The 13,519-nt window shown below is 45.2% G+C and overlaps 1 protein-coding gene across 1 annotated transcript; it reads left to right on the forward strand.

The window, feature by feature from the left end:
- Nucleotides 1-439: 439 nt before the first annotated feature.
- On the forward strand, nt 440-12,749 carry LOC126543250 (paired box protein Pax-9-like). Its single transcript, XM_055077892.2, has 3 exons — nt 440-484; nt 4,448-4,907; nt 12,306-12,749. Exons 1-3 carry the CDS (start codon nt 440-442, stop codon nt 12,614-12,616), a joined length of 816 nt encoding a protein of 271 aa, XP_054933867.2. The 3' UTR covers nt 12,617-12,749.
- The last annotated feature ends 770 nt before the right edge of the window (nt 12,750-13,519 follow it).

Below are 13,519 nucleotides of genomic sequence, written 5' to 3' on the forward strand. Positions count from 1 at the left end.
ACTGGAGGCGGACTTCACTCACTGGAGGCATCTAATAGAAATCTCGCGGTGCGTACGCGAGCGCATCACAGTGTGCACAAAATTGTACGAGCAATAGAAAAGTCCCTCAATAAAGCGAACAGCATTCTGGAAGCGTTCGGCTGTTTTATTTACATTGACGATCATCGTCGATGGTTACGGCCCATTTTCTTCTTTTCTTTAACATAGTTTCCAACATTTTCTGTCATGACGTGCACTCGGTGAAAAATGAAGTGAAGAGCTATACAGACGACACTTGCACTGTAACGTGGCTGTGTTTGAGCAAACAATAAGCTGACAAATAATCCAGACTGGAAGCTACATAGATGCTATTGATATTACTTAATTACTCTGTCAGCCCGGCGATGGGGTTGCGTCGTTTGACACAGCGAGCCGTAGTGTGCGGGTCCGGAATCCCAGGATGACAGGTTTTGCAGTTGTTCCAACACCTACACCACTTGTAAGAGTAAGTCTAGTGGTCTTAAACTCATCTCTGACACCGAGCCGCATCCAGTCCACATAGCTCTTTTAGGGCCGCACCGCTAGGCCTGCGGCGCAATTTTCTCGCCTCTTTTCTGCCCCTCTCTTTCTTTCTGCTGTCGCAGTGCTTGCCTGCAATTACACGGAAATTCTCGTCAAACACTCAGCACATGGGAGAGGAAGCCACGATTGACACTGCACGCCGATGGATCAGTGCGGGTGTAACGCAATTCAAGGAAACGACGGTTTGCAAAACTGCCTCCTGTGTAAACACCGGTGAGGGCGCATCTTCTGCACATGTCTTCCTTGGCATTTGCCTCTCCCACTCATTTTATGATATGTTGAGGAAGGAAAGTCGTACCACACCCACACCCACTTTCAAGCAGAAGGATTACCATCGTCGTGTTCAGTCACGCCTAATCTTGTTAGCATGCTATTATCGCTTTGAAAGGTCTGTCTGTACTGGTTATTCCATCGCCGATGTTCGTATTTTTCTTGTACGAGAACTGCTACGCCGACCTCGCTACGATAAGGAACACTGAGAGTTGGGCGAGTCAAGAAGCGAGCAGCAGCATAGTAGAAGGGAAAGTCGGGGTGTGCAATTCAGCGGGGCCCTGCAGGTAGCTGGAGTGGTGAGTTAGTGCTGTGCTTAGTGTCCCAGCTTCAGCCTCAGTCATTTTGTGGAGCTTTGGCGATGCTCCTGTTGTGAGTGCTTGTCTTCGTCATCAAATTTATCTGCTATAACAGTTCTCTGTAAGAGCCAGCTCTCCATGACATGCGCAGCGCTTTCGTTGCTTTTTGAACGCAAGAAAGCAAAACAAAACTCTCTGTTTTAATCCAAAGCCTCTGCCTCATTCTACGCACCTTGCGGTAGGTAGGTAGGTTCCTGTCTCGCCTGGTTTCAATGAAAAGAATGTTAATCTGTGACCCATGGTAGAATAGAACATCTGCCTCCGAAAAGAGCAGTTCGGTGCTCTTACAATTGGGCCACGATCGCATTCTTTTCTTATTGTAGGCATACTTCTCTCGTTCTAAAGTCCGCCAGCTCTTTGACACATTTGGCGCGTGCGTCACGTGCCATTTTCTCGCCTTCTTTTCTGGTGAGAGCGTGCGCTTTGGGGCGCTGTTAGCATGCGCTATATCCGGGATAGGCTTACATTCCTCAGTACCTTCCTCGTAGCAGCTACCGCTACGTAGAAGCCGTACGACGTTGCGCCGACTTCATGATCAGCCCAAGTTAATCATGCGTTCACATTTTTTTCACCATACTACAAATGGCATCGTCGTTTTGACATATACCACATGACGTAAACATAGGTATGTATACGGTCGCATAACACTAACGCTTCGTAAAGGATCACGTAACAATCCGCGTTTCTCTCGCTAACACCTGTTGAGTAAATCTGTAGAACCAAACAAACGACATGCGTATATTCGCGTCAAGCGGCCGCAGAAATAATTACGTTGCCGCCATACGATCGTCTCCAACGCGGTCGTCCGTGCTGCTGTTATCACGCACACAACTACTCAATTTACACAAACACGTTGGTTATAATCAGGTACCTGGAAAATGCCTCGCATAACTCAAAGGCACAACCTTCTTTCTTTCTTTCTTTCTTTCTTTCTTTCTTTCTTTCTTTCTTTCTTTCTCTCTCTCTTTCTTTCTTTCTTTCTTTTTTTCTTTCTATTTCAAAGTCGTGCAGACTAGTGCAGAATTCTCGTCAGTTGCTTGCGTAAAACGTTCCTTTTCTTTTCTGCAAATCTGGCTTCACTGCAAACTTTCAATGTGTGCTGTGAAGCTGTTCTAAAACGGCATGGTCCCAGTTAATAAACGAGAAGAAAGGGGGTTAACCGAGGGGCCCGATTTCTATTAGTCATATCATAAGAAGCCAAGAAACACTGACACCAAGGACAACATAGGGGAAATTACTTGTGCTTTATTAATTGAAATGCGTGCGATGCTCTACCAATTGAGCTACCGTGGCACCGTTTCCCTATCCACTTTCTTGGGTATTTGTGTTTCCTAGAAGAACCCTTGGAGTGTTAGCCAGCGCCACCGCTCACAGGCCTTGGCGGCGGATGTGGAACATCCTTTCTGCCTCAGGCGTCACGAGAACGTGGTATTTTTGGGTGAATATATATATATATATATATATATATATATATATATATGTTTGAAACTCGATATAACGAAGTGATGACCACGCTCAAATTATTTCGTTAAATCGCGAAGTTCGTAAAATCTAGAAAGGGATTTTTCGGTCCTTCGAAATCTAAAAATGTAACGTACACGTCATATCAGATGAGGAGTTCTCGCGGTTTTCCTGACGTTGCTGACAGACAAGCGAAGTGGGGCTGACCCGAAAAATTTTCGACCAATTGTGGAGGGCTAACTGCAGAAATGCTATAGAAACGTTTGGAATAGCTTTACGTTATAGCGCTGATGATGTTTCTTTTTTATGGCGCAAAAGCAATTAACGTTATGATGCGCATAAATTCGGCGATTGTCATTGTCATGGTTATTGGCATGGATATAAACGTACTTTCCTAGGTTTTTTTAATTTACAAGCTTCACAGTTGACCTGACATACACTTGTTAACGGCGCTTCATGTACGAAATAACGTAAACAAGCATTTTGTTGGCAAATAGACTCGACGGAAACCTTTTTCTTTTGGAAGTTGGAAATATTCGATGTTCGATTCCATATTCGAAGGTCCCTTTTTCTCGAATATTCGTATCAAACTCGATTTAAAGATTTCGCTGTTCGAACAGCCCTAATTAGCTGGTGTTCCCTTTAACAGTGGATCGTTCAGTACATGCATCGAACAGTAAGCGATTTCAATTCCCCGATCGCCACATGGGCCTTAAAGGGGCCCTGAACCACTTTTTATGGAAGTGGAGAAAGGCATTTGAAGTTAAAATAGGCAATTTCAGAAATACTTTGCCGCAAGAAGTACTTCAATGCGTTCAGCAGAAGCGGAGTCAAACACGGCCTCCTCTGTGATCCAGTTCCTTCTTCGATGCCTTGCACTGCGAAGGCTACGGCGCAGTGGGGCGTGCCCACAACGCTCCGCCTCCAAAATGTCACCGCGGTGCGCAGTTCAAATTTCATTTTGGATATTAGCGTACACGCCACCACTTCCGATTTTGGTGCCTACGACGCGCTAAACGTAAGCCAATCGGGGTTGCCCTCAGCGAACCGCAGTGCGCTTAGTCAGCGGAGTCGTGGGGGCATCCCGCGGCGGTCGCGGTATCTACGTTACGTAGCAGACCGCAGCTACCAATAGCAGCCGCGTATGGGACTCTGGTTTATTGTACAGAAGAGAATGAGGAGCAGGCCTCTATTGAAGAGAGCGCGTTCGAGAGAAAGGTGACTTCGCGCTCCGCTTGCGAGCTCCACGCACCGTGTACGACAGCCAAACTTGGCTGAGATGTTCACAGCAGTGTAAGCTACCCGCGGACTATGTTACTTCACTAATCCCGAGGCTCAGGTCCCCTTTAAGGTAATGAACCATTACTTCATTTGGAACACTTGATCAATTACTTAGTAAATAACTGGGCCAATTAATTAGTTAATAAATGACTGTCGCACATTTACAATGTCTGTTGCCGCTATAATATGTGTTACCGCAAAAAAAAAAAAGGATACCGCAATGTCAAAACAATAACAAAAGGCTCTTCCTATTTGAAACACGTATTATAAACAATGGCGACGAGGAGCGCCGTCCGCTGTCTCGTATCCCTCGAAAACGGCTGAGGCGGTGTTTAACGCCTGAAACAGTGAACGCCGTAGTGGAAGGCTCCGAATTAATCTTCACCTACACCACGTGGGCGCTTGCACCGTTGTAGACAAGCGTTTTTGCATTCTGCCACCATCGAAGTTCGGCTGAATTTGGGAATCGAACCCGCAGCCTCAGATGATGCTATGGCTCATGAGACACGCGGCAGTCCTCCTCGGGAGAAAATATTCCACTCGCAGGCCAGTATATAGTGGGCGCCCATTCAATCGGGGCTTTTCTCTTGTGTGCGGTTTTAAAAGCTCAAAGCTTCAGAAAAGTGGCGCAGCACTCCCGCAAAACTGCGCGGCGTCGGCGTGGCGCGAACTCCACCACTCCCTGTCTGGCGCACGCAGCAGCAGTCGGGGCGGCCACTGCGACGTCGCGCGGTGCGGGAGGAGGTCGGAACGAGGCGTCGTCGTCCGCAAGCTGCGGTGGCGTCAACCAGCTGGGCGGCAGCTTCGCCAACGGCAAGCCGCTGCCCTTCCACGTGCGCCTGCGGATCTTGGAGCTGGCCCTGTTCGGCTACCGACCCTGCGACATCTCGCGACAGCTGCTCGTCTCCCACGGATGCGTCTCCAAGATACTGGCGCGCTTCACCGAGACCGGCTCCATACTGCCAGGGGCCATCGGTGCGCGCACTCGTCTCTGTATCCGAGTGTTTCGGCGGAGGCTTTGTGTCATTCTAAAAATCGGTGCAGTAGAGGCTATCTTTTTTCGACCAGACAGCATATGTACCGGCAGACATCATAAATTGTGAGATAATCACTAATTTGACATTAATCCAACTGAATTTTATTAAGGTTTATACAATTTACATACTTTAGATCACACGTTGCAATTGCTTGTTTGAAGCCAGCCAGTGCTCGAGGCACACCCATTTAGACGATATCCTAATAGTAGCACCAGTTTCAAGAGATATCCCTTCGCATATGCGGCAAAATGCCACTGTATTTCTCTTATTATTATTTTTTTTTCTGAAAACCTTCCTTACGGATCTCGGATCAAAAGGCGGACGAGGAAAAAATTAAACAGCGCGATCGAGCTTTGACTTTCAGCAGCCTGGAACACCCACGTCAGCGCTCCCCATGTCTGTCTCTTTCCTTGTCCCTGTGCCGTGTGCGTTGTAGAAAACTATAGTAAGGAGATCAATTACCGCTCGAGCACTTAAATCTATCTAGCGAATACACTCTAAGAAAAGTTTACACCCTTTGGAGTGCCCCTTCTGCCACACAACAATAATCGTCATCTGCCTTGATGCGTTTCCTTTCTTGAAAACGCCGCGCCCGCTACTTTCATGTCGGGAAAGCTATCATGCTGATAACACGCATGCCGTTCGTTACTGGAAAGTACCGGGCTCGCAGCGTTAAAGAAAGGAAACGCATCAAGGCAGATGACGATTATCGTTGTGTGGCAGCAGGGGCACTCCAAAGGGTGTAAACTTTTCTTAGAGTGTAACTGCGCACCGGCTGGCAGTTGGCTGTTGAACCAACGAGAAACAAAAAATTAATAAATACGCCCCAAACATTTGAAAAGCGTGGATCGCACTATTAGAGGACCCTAAAAAGAATATTAATATGAAAAAATTGTCCACCTGAGAGTAGCCCGAAACAACATAGGAAGCCCACACGGGTCTCCCAGAAAGAAAGCTTTGCAACTGAACAAAAATATGTCCCGCAGAGCGACCGCCCAGGAAAGATGTTTGTTTAGGGTTCCATCTCCCGTACCAGCTCGAATTTTTCCTCAACTGCGAAGCTTTCTTCCTAGGAGACACGTGTGGGCTTTCTTTGTAACTGCGTGCTACTCTCAGGTGGATGACAATTTTTCCCTTTCATGAAACTTCCTCAACCTTGCGGGTTTCCGCGGAAAGGATTTGCCAAAGTGCCAATTGAGTTCAAATGGATTGGTGGACTACTCTTCTTGAATATCGGATAAGTCAGCAGTCCTACAGTGAGTGGAGGTTTAGTAAACTAGAAACTATACAAAAGTGAAAGTCTGGTGGCGACGCCACCTTATAATTCATGCACCAACTCCGCGTGACGTCATGAATTTTGATAGCGACTGCTCGGGACTAGCTAATTGTCTATCGATAAAGAATAGCTATATTACGTCCCAAAGTAAATTACCACATACTAAACCCAGCCAATTTTTTTTTTACTTTCATTCATCAAATACGATTCAAGAACGCAAAAATACTTTGAAATCCGTGACGTCAAAGCTGATATTGCGTTTGAGCACTAAAATAAATTCCTGTTCTTCAATAACAATAAGCCTTTGTGGCAAAGAAATGTGAACAGAGTTCAGAAATAATATTAGAGCCGTCTAAGCATTAGTATATCCCTTTAAGAATTTAAATGGGTGCCCACAATTTCGCGCTTCAAAACGCGGCGAGCTCAACTACTAAGCTACCAAGCTGTGAAAAAAATCCAGCCTCGCAGGTCATTAACGAAAACGGACGCGCAGACGCGTTTGGGAGAGCCTATATCAGCAGGAAGGCGAGTGTGCAAGGAGGACGACGACGGCTGAAAGCGGTCGAAGAGTCCGGCCAATTACTAACATCAAGAAGCAGGATGGCGCACACTTGCCAGCAGATTTCGCGTTCTCACAGCGGACAGTTAAAAGATTTTCTACTGTTCATTGAGACGAGCGCAGTTTGCATTTATTAAGGAAATGTCTGCATTCTTTGACGAACCATGGTCCCGTCTATATAATCCTCGGGTTCTGTTTGTGCAAGTATAACTAGAACGATTAAAATTTCAGTTACACGTGATCGTTCCCCAAAACAAGCCCGCAAATACAATGAAGATTGAATTTGATGATATATTTTCTCCCAATTCTAAAATCCTGCCCACTGGATATTTAAGCGGCCTGTTACAAGGTAATTTAACGCAAATGGGAGTCAATGCAATAGCGAAGGGTGCATCCGTGCAAGAAGAGAACGCGGGTGTGGGCACTTTTGTCGAGACACTATCCTGGTCTTATTCATTACGACTTCCTGATTTTACACCTATATGGCAGCATTATTGGCGATTATTTTTTGCTCTTCGAAAACTGTCATTAAATTCTTGACAGCTGTTATAGTGACCGATTCCGTGTCAGTGTGTACAGCACTCACCTCATTCCCAGACGATACAGTTTTTCAATGTATAACAATCAATACCCCTCTGAGCTTACGTCTGGCGCGCTTGATATGGGCAACATGTCACCGTGGTTTGTTTTTAAATGAAATAGCCGACGCACTTGCGCGTGCATCCTAGATGGACCAGTCATGTCGGTTCGGCCGACTTCTGCTTGTATCACCGCGGCTAAATTTAGAAAATTTTCTCTGGTACAAGAATCTGCAAAACAGACATTTCAGCTAACAGACTTCAACTATTTGCTTTTCCCACAGCACAAACAATGGTGCCCCACACGCAAATTGGAAATATCCCTCACAAAATTACGCTGCCGCAGTTCGCTATTAAATTATTATCTACGTAGGTCTGGTCTGGTGTCGTCCCTTTTATGCCGTATCTGCAAATAACCTGGAACCACTGAAATTTTTTTTAATACCATGCCGTCGATTTACAAGCCAGAGAAAGAAACCGTTCCGAAAATGCGGCATTGCTGTAAACACTCAAAATATGTCTCCTCTGGGGCATCTACATTGGGTTTCATGCACAGGAACGTATGCATGCATCGTCTGCGAATTCCTTTGTGACACAAAGCGAATACCTAGTTAACTTACTTATTTAATCCTTTATATATTTTCACAAAGCTGCGAGTTGAAATTGAATTTGTTACCTTCCAATTTGCGATCCTTTCGCAAAGCACAATTTCTTCCTCTGAAGGAAAAATAAATGCCTCTAAAATTAGTTGGTCTACAAAATTTTTGCACATTTTCCTCTTTACCCTGGTATATACTTTCTCTCAAGCTTCATCTCTCCTCCACCGTTCGACCGACGGCTTCTTGACCACTCATGCGCGATGTTTACGCGTCACACTATGGAGCAAGCAAACAAGCACTATGCCACTACGCAACCGCCTCGCTCGTATCGGCCCGATCTGGGCAGCGGATCCTGCGTGGGTCCCAACGCATAAGCAGGTTGCCCCTCGCAGGTGCACATCGCTGTGCTGGATCGCGCGCCACGCGGTGCCAAAATGTTACATACTTTAAGTGCTTTAAGGCCGTACCTGCGATGGCACTACACCCCTGCGATTCTGGTTGTAATGGTTAAGTATATATTTTTTCTAAGTTGCCCAAATTCATCCCCCCCCCCCCCCATTTAAACTTCCCCGGTCCCACGTGCTATCTCTGTGAAAATACGGGCTTTAAGCTAAGCATTGGCCCAACCCTTGCCTTCACGAACCTTTTCTTTGATTTGGTTTTGCGAAGTTAGGGGCGTAAATTTACTTACGAGGTGAACGAGGTGAAATGTGAGGAATATCCCAAATAAAATGTTTATTCTTTTCTTTATGGTTGCAGAAAACAGCGGATGCAAGGGAAAAAGCCGCGCGTAGCAGCTTGAAAGCCTTACGCTCCCTACGACCACAGTTGGCGAGGAACAGTTTAGGCATTACAAGTTTACACTGCATTGGAAGCATTTGAAACGCATGCTGAGTAACTGGACAGGAGTACAATACATACATACATACATACATACATACATACATACATACATACATACATACATACATACATACATACACACACACACATACATACATACATACATACATACATACATACATACATACATACATACATACATACATACATACATACATACATACATTTTACATCAATGCACTCGACGAATATTTCACAATCACAATATAGAAACAAGGCAGTGGTTAACATAGCGGTACACACACACACACACACACACGCACACACACACACACGCACGCACGCACGCACACACACACAAATTATGAAGCTACAAATAATGCTGAAGCCCTAAACACAATTGATGATAGTGACAATCCGTTGCTAGAAATAAGGCTGGTATATGAACAACCTGGATGGTGTCAGAAACCGCACAGGTTTATGTATTTGTAACTTGTATTCGCTTGTACTTCCTTTAATTTGACTCCGATTATTTCTATCCCGACCTAAGGTCCCGGCCAGCGCCCATACATTTCTATGGGCAAAGGCTTTCGTAACTGCGATTCTTAAACTGGCTCTCGCCGGATAACTTGAATTTAAATACGCGCCTGACCCCAATTGTGACCCGAATGGCTGCAGCGTCTGCCTTGGTGGCACTGTAGGCGACCACGGATGCGTCGAAGACACATTATCTCCCGCTGAAAACGCTGATTTTCGGCCTGCCCTCGGCAGAGTTTCAAACGAAAACGTTAACTGAAATCAATCATTCCTTATTTACCCGCGCCCGGTTTTTGCCGAGACAAAACCGCATTCGCGGCGGTGGCAACAATCTTCGCGTTGGTTGGCGACGACGATGCGCCGCTTTCATTAAGAATGCTAATTCAGAAGAGAAGTTTGCTGCTTTTGTTGCTGAACTAGCGGCAAGTGCTTTCGACGTCTCGGAGTCTTACGTCACATTATCCTGAGTGATCTCGTTAGTCTAGGTGTGGGCCACTATCCTATTCGCGATGGTTGCACGGTAGTTGATATTGGGAACATCAAACGCGATATTCTGAATATAAAACGCGATGGTCCGCACGGAGGGCCTGTGGCCCATGGCGATAAAGAGTTCTGGGAGAGTCTAGCGACAGTGGACGTTAAGTGCAAATAAATGTCCATTCTGTGAAGGTATACTGTGCAGTTTTCATCCCTTTCTGATTTCCAGAATCGGGGGCATACGCCATACGCCTTTTGTGTGTATACACACACACACACACACACACACACACACACACACACACACACACACACACACACACACACACACACACACACACACACACACACACACACACACACACACACACACACACACACACACACACACACACACACATCGGTGACGATTTAGGCCACATAGTTTTCTATATTGAACCAATAAAAAACAGTACGTGTAACATTCGGGGGCGCGTTAGAATCATGTAAATATTTACAAATAAAGGTACGGCGTGTTTGGACATTTTTATGCCTTTTAATTCGACTCGCCAGATGATTCGATCTATTCCGTGGATTCCGTCAAGTTCGAATTAACGGAATTTGTTACTTCGAAGTTGCAGAACTCCATTGCAGGTGGCTGCTTCTGCAATATATTACTCATTGCTCAACAACTCTAGGAGGCCAAGATAAACGGCTTTCTGTTATGTCTTGCATCTATGCAGTAGTAGAATTGAGGACTACAATTGCATCTTTATGATTAGGGGTCACACATGACTATCTCGGCATCTGCAAAATAATGCTCGTGCTGAAAAGCTATATAGCTACTTTCATAAGTCGTCAGGCCACTGCAAAGATAAGAGCTGCGGCTGGGTTGTGGGGTGCTTGCCCTGTGGTTATCCTGCGGCATTCCTAGTGTCTCCAAATATGTGGAGCACAAGGACAAGTTCCAGTACTCTCCAGATACTTAGAATTTTGGGTATACCATGTAATTCCCACTGCAATGGCCAGCACCAGTTATGGTCACATATGCAGCAGCCTGAGAGCTCTTGGGTAGCAGTTAACGAACATACATCATGGTGTCCAATGTATGTCTTGCAAGGCACAGTGGTATATATATATATATATATATTTTAATGATTCATGCTGCCAACAGCACTTGCATTTACTTTCGTACTTACATTATAGTTCTGTTATTCCAAGTGAGTGAGCTGAATATTAGATAATTGACAAACACTACTAAGCAGTTCCTGTGTCACCTTGAGTAGCTGCAAGTTGTCAGAATTAGCGGTGGAAACAGAGCTTCACATTTCATAGACGACAGTTAAGATAGATAAAATCGTTGCATTTTCCTTGGGCATTTTGTAAGTAAAATAAGTCTCCATCAGCCCTCAACCAAGTGAGGGGAGAGGGCATCGCCGCGACGCTACGTCACCCTCGCTCTCGGAAGCCTGTGTTGTCGGCGCGTTCCTTGTCCGCGAAAGCTCTCGCCTGCGTTCTAACTGCGCCTTGGTAAGGCCAAATCAAAACGCGCCAAGCGTTTCAACGCGCTCGCTGGCCCGCGAGGACTGCTCAGTAGCGTTCATTTGGACCTTAATGCTTTCGCATTCACACATCATAAGAAGTGCTTAGGGGCCCTCGGATTTTTATTTTAACGCGATAGCGTCAAGGAGCCCGTGTCGCAGAAATTCCGGCGACGGCGTCCCGCGTCGACGTGGGACGTCGTTTCGGCAAACAAGAATTTCGAACCAAATTCCGAACCACGCGTACCCAACCACTCCTCTGCCACCAAAGTTGCTCACACCTTGTATTTCATTCTTTACAAGGTTATTCCTCAGAATTTTGAGAACGGCAGCCCACAAACAAATGTAATGAAAGAAAAAAAAAAAAAACGCCGACAGCGCATGTCCCTTATGTTATCTCTTCTCAGGCTGAAATATTAAAAGTACGAAACAATAACACGAGATCGACCCACGCAAGAGGCCGCGTTTCTACCAGAAAGCTTGCCTTCGTGCATAGCGTTCGCAGCCAGCGTTTCCCGCAAACGTTACGGTTACATAAGCTGCAGTTGCCGGGAAGCATGAAAAGCAGCAAGGTGTCTTTGAACGCTATCGCGTTCCACTCTTAATAAAGGCGTAGCCTAAGCGTTCTCCAAATTTTTGGATAACACAAATCACTTCTTTGTACACTCTTAGGTATATTGAGCACATATTTCTTGTTGTCGGCAGTGTGCAAATGTGTGCGTTATCGTGGAAGTTCATATTTCGCCAAGTTTGCTATAAACCTCTCGATTAGAGCACTCCATCGGCCGTTTTTTTTTTTTTAATCAAGGCACTGTTCCAGCCACTGTATAATCATTTAAGACATGACACATTCTCGTGTCTCACTTTCAAGATCACTAAGTTGAATGAAAAACATTAACAGTAACGAATGACAGCGGCAGACACTAAAACTTGCCGCTTTGTTGCAGGTGGAAGCAAGCCCCGTGTTTCAACACCTTTGGTGATTCGCAAAATTCGCGAGTACAAGCAAGAGAATGGTGCTCTATTTGCTTGGGAGATTCGTGAGCGACTACTCTTTGATGGAGTTTGCCCTCGAGACTCTTTGCCCAGCATATCTTCTATCAATCGTATCCTGCGCCGAACGCTGGGGCGGTCAAAACCACAACGCCTCATGGCACCGAACCACATGGACATTGAACAGCACCCCCCTGCTTCCATGGGATTAGACGCACAGAAAAGAACCTTCTTTATTAAGGATATTTTAGGTCGGCACATGTAACTATGCCACAACTCTTTTCAACACGTATGTTTCTGGAAGGTAGAGCTGGCGTTTGTTAGGCACAACTAATTTTGCTCTGTTGTTTAGTTGTACTGTTTTGTGGTGTGAAATAAAGTTATACAAGAATGTTGGCTCAGAGTTTCCTGAAGTGCTTTCACGTATATGAACAGGCTTGCATCTTGACTGCCTAGCCTTGCCTGAACTTTTTGTTTTTCTGAATCAGAATCCACTTTATTTCCAACACACTAGTTGGGGGTCCCCAGGCAAAAAGCTGTAGACAGCTTGAATCTCAAACCAATATTACAAACATTTGCACACTTCAACCTGCAAAGCAATAATTTCAAATAATCCATTTTTTTTGTGTTGCACAGAATCCAGAAAGTGAATATTCGGTAGCTAGTGCACTAGTAGAGATGTGTTAGTTATGTAGAAACTTCTGGCACTCAGAGGTGGATCGTCCACATCTGTCAGAGTTAACAAGTATATACGTACATGATCTGCGCAGCAAATCTATAGGCGACTCATATTCTGCGAAAGTGATCTACAGGCTTTAAAAGCTGGATCCACGAATCAGTAAGAACCTGCTGGCTATGATGTTCAGGCCAAGGCATGCTAATGCGTTCTTGGTCCCGAAAACTGTTTTTTAATGTTTGCACATTATTACAGTTTTTTTTTTTCACCAAATACATTTTTTTAAGATCGCTTATATCAGATAGTTCAATTCCATCTCTCTCGAGGCAGATTACTTGAAAAGGCGGACATTATTTGTGCAAGAAATCCCGGTGTTCCGTTAGCTAATTTGCAAAATTTTACTTGCAGTCGAACCTCGTTATAACGAAGTCGCATATGACACGAAAATACCTTCGTTATACTCTATGTTCGTTATAAGCATACACGCAGATA

Source organism: Dermacentor andersoni, chromosome 1 (genome assembly GCF_023375885.2).
Source record: "Dermacentor andersoni chromosome 1, qqDerAnde1_hic_scaffold, whole genome shotgun sequence".
NCBI classification, from domain to species: domain Eukaryota; kingdom Metazoa; phylum Arthropoda; class Arachnida; order Ixodida; family Ixodidae; genus Dermacentor; species Dermacentor andersoni.

Excerpts from the sequence above, each read along its gene's own strand:
- LOC126543250 (XM_055077892.2), top strand. The coding sequence starts at position 440 with ATGACAGGTTTTGCAGTTGTTCCAACACCTACACCACTTGTAAGA. Across the intron at positions 485-4,447 it reads CACCTACACCACTTGTAAGA|TCCTCCTCGGGAGAAAATAT; the intron begins GTAAGTCTAGTG and ends GACACGCGGCAG. Across the intron at positions 4,908-12,305 it reads CATACTGCCAGGGGCCATCG|GTGGAAGCAAGCCCCGTGTT; the intron begins GTGCGCGCACTC and ends GCTTTGTTGCAG.